Source organism: Phragmites australis, chromosome 19 (assembly GCF_958298935.1).
Source record: "Phragmites australis chromosome 19, lpPhrAust1.1, whole genome shotgun sequence".
NCBI lineage: Eukaryota > Viridiplantae > Streptophyta > Magnoliopsida > Poales > Poaceae > Phragmites > Phragmites australis.
Window position 1 is genome coordinate 3,435,550 of NC_084939.1, and position 10,142 is coordinate 3,445,691.

The 10,142-nt window shown below is 48.3% G+C and overlaps 1 protein-coding gene across 2 annotated transcripts; it reads left to right on the plus strand.

Moving 5' to 3' along the window:
- The first annotated feature begins 109 nt into the window (after positions 1-109).
- LOC133900462 (uncharacterized) lies at positions 110-3,896 on the plus strand. Of its 2 annotated transcripts, none has more exons than XM_062341618.1 (7): positions 110-599; positions 1,134-1,238; positions 1,315-1,473; positions 2,276-2,437; positions 2,903-3,019; positions 3,110-3,217; positions 3,297-3,896. In XM_062341618.1, exons 1-7 carry the CDS (start codon positions 213-215, stop codon positions 3,726-3,728), a joined length of 1,470 nt encoding a protein of 489 aa, XP_062197602.1. In that variant the 5' UTR covers positions 110-212; the 3' UTR covers positions 3,729-3,896. The 2 variants fall into 2 exon arrangements, with proteins under 2 accessions (XP_062197602.1, XP_062197603.1); XM_062341619.1 differs by having other exon boundaries at positions 111-593.
- The last annotated feature ends 6,246 nt before the right edge of the window (positions 3,897-10,142 follow it).

Consider the following 10,142-nt stretch of genomic DNA (forward strand, 5'->3'; position numbering starts at 1 on the left):
ACGCTGCTGCCAGCTTGCAGCGCATCGCCCTCTGACGAGGGGGCCCCACCTCCACATAGACACGCGCTCCCGGGCCCGCGCGAACAGGCGAACCCAACCCGGCCCTGGTCCGACGCACGCTGGCGAGGGCTTCACCTCTCCCCGCGCCGCCTCCGGATCGAACGCCCACTAGGGTTTGCTCTGCCTCTCTCGCGCCTCGCCTTCCGCCGCCGATGGCCCAGCGCTGGCGCTCCAGGGTGCGGCGCGACCCGGACCTGGACGAAGACGGAGGCTCCCCGCCTTGGTCCCGGCGGCGGGGCGACGAGGAGGACGAGGAGCTGGGGAACGAGGACCTCAGCCTCGAGATCGTCGCGCGAGCCGCGCAGCAGAACCGGCGGCGGCGCGGGTCGGCGGGATTGGCCGACGTGCTGTTGCTGTCGTCTGGCGACGAGGAGGAGGTCGACGAGGGCGCCGTGGTGGAGCTCGGCGAGGCGGCGGAGCCCCTGAGGAAGCAGAGGAAGAAGCAGCGGCGCAAGCAGAAGAAGAAGCAGCGCAATGAGGCGACCGGGGCGGCGGCGGCCGCCGCGGTCGCCGTCAAGGAGGAGGTGGAGGAGGTAAGCGTGAGTCTTCCCCCTTGCTCTTGCTCTTCCCTTCTCTTGGTCGTTTGATATGACGTCTCTAATTCAGCAGCTGAGTGCATGGAGGGTCCAGAGATCTTTTTTAGACAACTTCGTGTCGAAATTAAGTTGATTCGGGAGCTGTGTGATTGAACTACCAGTCTGCCTGTAATCTAGGCTCAAAGAAAGCTACTGAATCATTTGGATCTAGAGCCAAAAAGTGCACATTGATTAGACTATGCTAGTCCTGCTGTTGCCGGGGGATACTGGCTGAATTTATTTTGAAGTTTGTCGAAAGATAGCTGCATTTTTTGTCCTGTATTAGTAAGAATAACCGGATGAAACCCAAGTAAAAGAACTCACTTTTTATTTTACTTATGAATTGAGTAACGGATTGCAAACCTTGACATGTGAAAATAGTGAATTTTATGTTGGTGACTCAGTAGCTACGTTCTGTGTTCCTTCTTTGGGAACAAAAATGTAAGGTTGATGTCCTGGAGAGGCATTAATAAGTGGATTTGTCCTTTTTGGCTTCAGGTTGGTGGCACCCAGGACGGACCAATTGGGACAGCAGAATCGGTGCTAACTGAAGATGGGGTTGATGTTCCTGCATCCGACAATATGGTTCTGCGGAAGCTTCTTGTAAGTGCCAAGTGAATTTCTTGTATCTGTGCAACTGACATAAACTGTCCGTTATGTTACTTCTGCTTATGATCAGCGTATACCAAGATACTTCGATCCTGGGGAAACTTTGTTGGCGACTTGCTTTAATTGTGGTGAGGAAGGCCATGTAGCTGCAAACTGCCTAATGGAAAAGCGGAAGAAACCTTGCTTTGTTTGTGGATTGTTTGGGCACAACGCAAAGCAATGCACACAGGTTGGTCTCGCTAGATCCGAGGGATTATCGCTTGGTGACTTGGGTATGTCCATTCATGCCCTCGACGAGCTCAGGCTATTTAATTTTCATTGTTTGAGTGTAATGTTTCTGTGTTGCAGCTTTTCCAACTTGTCCTTTTTAACATGTTCACCTTGTTTTGGTTCAAATTCATGCCATCATTGAAATGTGGTATGAGATCATCAAGAAGTGTACCTTAGGCTTGTTATGTGGAACATTATTTGCATTCTGTTTAGCTCCCGCATCCCTATTAACATTCGTATTTAAGCAAGAACAAAATTAAGTACATTTTAGGACAACCATGATCATAGTTAATTACTCATTTATTGTTCAAATTACACTGCATGTGAAATAATTGCAGAGCGTATGTGTCCTTCAAGATTGGTCTACAGTTAAACTTTGGTTTAAACAACTCTATTGTACTCATCATGCTAGTTCATACTTCTGATTCCAGTACTTTATGCTTTCCAGCTCTGTTCGCCCAGTTTGTTGTTCCTATTCTCATACTTGTTCACACCATTGAAAGGGAGTGATACTGTATTTCATGATATATAATTTTCATTATCACGCATGTGATATATCATATTTGTTTATTTTACTATCTCTTGATTTTATGATAATATATTTTTTTCAAAGCTGATTACTTGCTCTAATTTCCTTTGTCATGCCTGTTCTGCTAGTATAAGCTGTATTGTTGCACTTTTCTTGATTTGCACAGTGGTTCTTGCTGGTGGGTGGCATTGTCAAGCATTGTCAAGAATAAAAATGTTAATACTTTTCACAGGGTCAAGACTGTTTTATCTGCAAAAAAGGAGGTCATATGGCAAAAGACTGCCCTGACAAGCACAAGAGGAACAACCAGCAATCCACTTTGTGTTTAAGATGCGGAGAAACAGGTCATGATATGTTTGGATGTGTCAATGATTATCCACCGGATGATATTAAGGTCAGTGCTTATTTTCCTTGTTTTCACGTATTTGTTACCTTGTTGCCATGAATGAATGTTTGTTCGTTCGGTTGCCTGATTAAGCATAAAAGGTACTGTGTTGCCTCTAGTGCTGGTCTGAAGGAAAAAAGGCATATAATGAATTGTATCTGAGCTAGTCTTTTCTTTTCGACTGCAAATTGTATGTGAGCGAGGTGATTATACTGTAGGACACATGTTTTTGTGAACTGGATGAGTATTATACCAGGCCTTCCCTACCATTCAATGGTAATCCGATCCATGAATTCACATGTACAATTTTTCAATTTGCAACGTGTATTACAAGATAAAATAGGTATTTTCTGTACTTATGTAGTGCTACAGTCTCCCAGCTGCAAGTTTAGATTTGCTGAAGTCCTAGACTCCTAGTCATGAAATTGTGTAGAAAAGCTTCCCACCTTGATGCCTGTGTTTTGGATTATGCAGGAAATAAGATGCTATTTGTGTAAGCAGAATGGTCATCTATGTTGTGCCGACTTCTCTGATAATTGTCCTAAAGAAATCACCTGTTACAATTGTGCTCAACCTGGTCACTCTGGTTTGGTAAGTTTTATTGTTTATAAATTATTCCTTCCACTGTTTCCATATGTTGCTTCTCGTGGCTGGTGATTGACATTGAACCTCATCTTATAGGGATGTGCCAAGCAACGCAGGGAAACTATTGCTGTGACAACTCCAACCTTGTGCTACAGATGTGGTGAGGAAGGTCATTTTGCACGTGGCTGCACAAAGATTGCCAAGGTTGTTATACACATCTCACAAATTGTCTGCTATAAGAATTGTTAGTGTATTTAAATTGTGAATGTTTTTTTTCCCGCAGTCCGATCGGTCGAAAGGCGAGTCATCATCACATAGTCAGAGAAAGGATAAAAGGAAAAATGATTTCAGTGCTAGATCAGCTCCTTATGATTCCCGTAAATCAAGTAAAAGGAAAAGCCCCCATTTTGAGGAAAAAATGGATACACCTCGGCATAAATCCAAAGCTAGGGGTGGTTGGAATGGTGGTGATGATCTAGATGATCTACCATTCAAGTACAAATCCAATGGGTGGGCTTCTCCATCTACTCCCAAGAAGCCATACAGTAACCACCAATACTCCTCTAGCCGTGACTACTTCACTCAGTCTTCACGAAGGCACAACCATGGTTATGCGTCACCGGGCTCAAATTATTCATCAGGTGCAAGGAAGCACGGGTTCTCATCGTCAAGATTCACCACCAGCAACACCCATGTCCGTTTCGGAAGAAGTTAGCTGGATGCGTGTTTCTAATTATGTTGTTCCTTCAACAATCGATTATCACCACTTGGGGATGAACTCAACCTGTAGGTTCATTCCCTTCAAGTGTTGTTTGTCTTTGTGATTATACATATTGCGGTTCCATTCTGCTATGACTCTAAGCAAAGCTTTCTTGGTGTTGTACTCCGATGCCTGGCTGCTGCAAACCAGCACCTGTAGACTGTAGCTATCCTTCAGCCTCCAGGGCTATGCATCACAGCATCGGTCAAGTGTTGTCTGAAAGGAAAGGCCAACGCTTCGTCAACACTGATGGCGCATTACATGCGAGTCGCATCTCCTTGGTCACGTTTTTCTCATCCCAATCATTGGGCGTCAGTCCAAGAAGTTTTTAAGTGCAGTATTTTTTCTTTAAAAAAAATCCTTGATCAATATACAGTGTGAAAAAGTAACTTTTTTAGGACTGAAAAAGTAAACTTTTAGAGCAACCCGCCTCTAAGATCATACAAAGTCCTCTGCTGACGCATGGGTAAAAAGGAACTCACATGTAAAAAAAAACCATATTTTTCACTCTGAAATCTTTCGACAGATAAAAAAAAAAAGAAATACTAGACCATACTCTTTTCTTTTCCCCCTTCCTCATTGCTTATTTCCCTCCAAATCCTAGTCATCTTCCCCTCCCAGACAGTAGCGTTCAGCTTTTAGCTCCCTGAGTAGAATCCGTGGAGTGATTCTCTAAAATGAACTAGAAGCTGGTGAGCTAAAGAAAGCAGCTTCTCCTGATTCATTTCCCGCACAGAATCACTTCCTGCATAGAGTTTATTCTAGAGAATCACTTTCAGCCACAGAATCACTTGCCCCAGAGAATTACTCTCTGCAGAGAATTTGAATCAGAGATAGCTCTACCAAACATACCCTTAGTTATGAACAAGTAATTTATATCGTCTAAGACTCCATTTAGTATAACTTCAGAGAGGATCATCACAAAGTACAGTAGAAACTACCGGCCGCATGCCAGAGGCCATCAAACTGAAGGTGCTCGGCGCCACGCATCAGCGCCACGCTGGGAATGAACATTACGGCCAACACTTGCGACACCACCGGCGCCGACGTGCTGGTGCAGCAGGAGGTCACTGACGTTGGAAAGTGGAAGTGGTTGCCGGTGACCGTGGCCCGGTGGTTCTTTTTTTCCCGGGCTTTGTTCTACATAGTCTTGCTCGTCGGCAACAAGAATTAGCCAAAATAAACTAAAAGGAAAGAGATGCTAGTTATTTCGTGCTTGCACTGATCAAAGTAAATGTATAAATAGCTCGTCGACAGCAAGAGTAGGCCTGGGGCTTCTTGTGCAGAGCACTGTTTTATGTTGTCATGCTCCTCGGCAGCAAGAACAAGAGGAGGGTGAACTAAAAGATGGACAGATGCACTGGAGTTTAGATACGTCGCGGTCGTGTAACAATGGAGCGATTAATGCTTTTTTCTTATAGAAAGATTTCTACAAACTCCTATTGATATGTATAGTGTACGTCCATGTACCACAATTCTACTCCGTCGTAGAGCTTCAAGAGATGTCCCGTGCCTTCCCCGCAGCTCGCTGTGCTTCTCCACGACGTCCTCCGCGAGGTCGCCCCTCCCGAGCCCGACGAGGGTCAGCGCGAGCGCACTGCGACCCAGGAAAACTCGGCTCTCTTCGATGGCGTTGGGGTTTTCCAGCGACATAGGCATGGCCACACCCGCCGCGTCCGCGGCCACGTCCATGTCCCCGCGCTGCTGCCAATCCGACATGACGAAGTGCACGCCCAGCATCTCTAACTCTGCATGCAGCCACGACGACGTACACATCGTATTCGCCCGCAATCCATCTTGAACACGTGGTGCTGAACGCGGCCCATGTGTGGTCGGCGTGCTGATCGTGCGGTGATGCCTTGCTTGCACCACCGACTGCGCGACCTGGCCAGAGCCGACCTTAAGGTTGAAAAGCCTGGACACGGCGTGCACAACGATGTTGTTACGTCTTGGGACATTCTTGAGGTAGTTTTGGGCCTCTGGTAGATCTGGAAGGGAGGGAGAGGAGTTCGGAATGCGGTGGCACTCCAGCGAGCCACGGCGTGCAGTGGAGGCGGCGTTGTAGCGACGACTAGGAGTGGTCGGTATGTTAAACCGTGACCTGCTACGGACGGTATTTGAAATACTGACCACCCTAGGTCCCTCATGACCATTTGTTCTGACCTGTATAGCCCAGATCAGGTGTGGGTTGCACTCGAGCTAGTTGTCAGGGCATGTACAACGAGGGGACATCAGCTGTCTAAAAAAGGAACACCTAGAATTTTATTTGATACGAAGGAAAGAGAAATAAGACAGAGAAATATGTCGTCTATTAATTAATAGACGGTCTAAAAGACTAGACAACCAGTCTCATAGACAGTATTTCTCTCATTGTATGGATGTCGTCTGTTATTTGTGGTAACTTTTCACGTGTCATTTAATAATTGATTATTATTTAGATTACTTACAACCAACCCACACAATGACTTATTATATTATCTATATATGATATAGAATCGTATTACAGACAACAGCCATCTGTACCACTGCACATGCCCTCAAGTAGATGCGGAAGTTGGACGATGCCACCTCGTTCCCCCCAAACAAGGGCTTCCTCGGCCGACAGAAGGTCATCATTCCTCAACATGGAAGCCATGTTGAGAGGCGTGCGTGCCCATGACAAGGCTACCGGGAAGAGGACGATGCATCTGGACGAGATGACTGTCGACAAGGGGCCGTTCCTGAAAGGCATGGTGTGTATCTCGTGTTCTTGCACAAACAGCAAGAAGGTGTTGTGGGTGCACAGCGAGGCGCAGTACCTGCGCCGGAGCTACCTCAAGCTTCTTCGTGGCCCCATGCTGCGTGATAATCCAAGCCTGGTGTAGCTCGACGCGTGCTTCGCTCTGATAGATTGGGAGACGACCAGGAGCCCAGGCTCGGCACGGTGGCGACAAGGCTGCTTAAGGCCAGAAAGTTTCTTTGTGTGATGGCCGATTCCAATGCGATGCTCGCGTGTGCTGCCGATTCCAAGGTTGATGCAGACGTTGCAGCTCTCCTGCACCTGGCCACGCGCGCCAACTAGCACTGGATGGGAGCATCTCGTGATGCATGCCATGTTCAGGCTTTTCAGAGCTTGATGGCCGCCGATCAAGCCACCACGACGTCAGGCAAAGTTGCTTTCGCGAATGCGTTGTGGCCATGGAGACGACCATGACATAGGAGAAGGCGAAGGCGAACATGTCCATATGCAGCACGCCTTGCGTTGCGCGCAACCTCGCAAGTAGGTCGACAGGTACTCGTCACCAGCACAGCCTCTACATGGTGGGTGTGGTTTAGAGATTGCACTCGAGAAGGCTGCCAGGTTGGGCGCGAGTGCTAGGACGGACTCCCACCAAAGGAGCACGAGCACCTGACCACGTGTTAAGTAAAACCTGCTCGCGTTTAGCTAGAGTATAGTGTCTCATTTTAATTAAGAGCACAATCAATATGTTGCTCATCATGCGCGTCGTGGACCGAGACATGCATGTTCATGCCGAGTTTTAAGTTCAGTTCAGAGTCTCCGTCAGGCGAGCTGGTTAGTGGCGGAAATAGCGTGGGGGATGGCACACGTCTGGCCCTAGTCATGGCATGAATGTCAGCTAAATTAGTTGTGTAATCAGTCAATAAATAGATGGAGAAAACCCCCGCAAAGGCTACAGCTTCAAGCAGCGCAAAATCGCTCTCTGAATTACACTTGGTGTCCTGTTAGTTCATCAGATACGGTAGCAACTAAAAAATATTCAAGCTTTTGTCAAACATTCAGTTAGCAAGCGCAATGCGAGCGTGAGAGATTTTCCAACAATTAGTATCAGAGCATGCCCACCCACCACCCAACCTACGCGATGTCCTCCTCGTGGGTTCCGACAGGTGCCGGGTCTCGAACTGCCCCATGCCAACAACACCAATGATCTCCATCCCTGCGTCGATTACGACACCGTGACGGCAGAGAACGGGAGGTCATCATCCAGCGTGTCGTGAAAGAAGTCGATGAGTCTGCGTCATATCCACTCCTCACAAAGACGACTTACGATGACTGGGTGTTGATGATGAAAGTCATGCTCCAGGCGCATGGTTTGTGGGATGCAAGGCTGAGCCGCAAGAGATGATTTCGATGCTGGCCATAAAGAGGATTGCGAAGGAAGCTTGGAACTCGATGAAGACAATGCACATCGGCTTGGATTGAGTGCGCAAGGCAAGTGCTCAGAAGCTCCGCAAGGAATTCGAGAGCATTGCCTTCCGCGATGGTGAGTCAGTGGATGACTTCGCCATGCAGCTCACCGGCGTCGTCAATCAACTGGAGATATTGGGGGATCCGGAGCATCAGCACTAGATCGTTGAGAAGTATCTATGCATCGTGCCATCCAAGTTCTCCCAACTCATGTAGTCAATTGAAACCTTGCTTGACTTATCGAAATTGACAGTGGAGGAGGTGATCGGCCAACTAAAAGCAGCTGAAGACTACTTTGAACCACCGTCGACTATTGGCACCAGTGGCAAACTCCTGCTCAACAAAGAGGAGTGGGTCGCGCAGATGTAAGAACGACAACAAGGAGAAGGAACATCAGGTAATAGGTGTCGTAAGCCTCCTCGGAGGAAAGCGGCCGAGAACAACAACACCAACTCGGTCACTAGTGTCGTGTGGGACACTTCAAAGGATAAGTGTGGAAATTGTGGGAAGATCAGTCACTGGGAAAGGCAACCGCCATCACCATCAACAACACGTCAGCTCCAACCATCGCCATCAATGGTGCGTCGTCACCGTCGCAAGCTCCGCTCAAGCTGGTGGGGGCCAAGGTGCTCACATACCTGAACAGCGAGGAGGAGCGTGCCAAACCACATGACAAGAACTTGATGCGCGTTCACCGAACTAGACGTGGGAGTTTGTGGGATGGTTACATTTGGTGACAGGTCAGTGGTTGACATCGAGGGCTGTAGAACAATCATGTTCAAAGGGAAGGGCGATGAACACCACACACTCACGGGGTGTATTACATCCCAAGGCTCACTACAAACATTGTGAGTCTTGGCCAGCTGGACAAAGGAGGATGTGAGATCCTCATCGACGGAGGAATTTTGCATGTTTGTGACTAGCAACGTCGACTCATCATCCGTGTGCAATGATCAATCAACCGGCTGTGCAAGCTGTGGCTCACGATCGCCTAGTCAGTGTGCATGTCAGCTCACAGCAATGATTTGCAATGGTTGTGGCATGAGCGTTTCGGGCATCTACACTTCAACGGCCATCGCAAGCTAGCGCACCATTGCATGGAACGAGGTCTGCCCCAAATTGACCATGTGGCACAACTCTGTGAATGATGCATCATCACCAAACAATGTCGAGCTCCCTTTCCCGCGAAGGCCAACTATCGCACTGAAGGACTCCTGGACCTCGTCCATGGAGATTTGTGTGTGCCTATCACGCCCGTCACCCCCCCGGTGGATGCTACTACATCCTCCTACTCGTTGATGACTGGAGTCGGTACATATGGGCGACGCTCCTTATCGCGAAGAGTGAAGCACCAACAAATTCGACAGATCCAGGCTATTGTGGAAGTGGAGATCGGTCAAAAATTGTGCGCACTCCAAACCGATCATGGTGGAGAGTTCACCTTCGTAGACTTCGCATAATATTGTGTGGACCTCGGTGTGCAGCACCAACATTCAGCGTCGTATACTCCACAGCAGAATGACATCATCGAGAGGAGAAATGAAACAGTGTTAGCCACGACACGAAGAATGTTGAAAGCTTGAGGTGTGCTGGCTGAATTTTGGGGAGAGGCAGTCGCTACAGCTGTATTTCTCCTCAATCGGTCAACATTTGGTATTCAGGGCCAAGGAGAGGATGCCGAGGGAAGCAAAGAGTTTGTCTTCATCATCCGGCGAGCGACGCCTGCTGCGAGCTGATCATCTACGTCACCGGTGGTGAAGAGGGAGAGTGCGGTGACGATGTCATACTTGTAGCTCACCCACATGAACTACACAGTTTGGGCAATGAATATGTGTGTTGCTCTTCAGACTCAGAACGTGTGGGAAGCTATGGAGTCAAGTGTCGCGGAGTACTAGAATGATCGGATAATATTGTATGCCATCTACTAGCCCATGCTAGAGCAAGTGATGCCTTCCCTTGTCGGGAAGGACACGACAAAGGCAGCGTGGGAGGCGATCAAGCCGGCGCATATGGGACACATGCGTGTGCACGAGGCCAACTTGCAAACCCTCAAGAAGGAGTTTTAGGGGCTGAAGATGGAGGAAGGAGAGACCATGGACGACTTCGTTGGTCAAGTGACGTCGGTCGTCACTGGCATCCGTGTGTTGGGCGTCACCACGGTGGAGAAATTGATGTTGTTCACA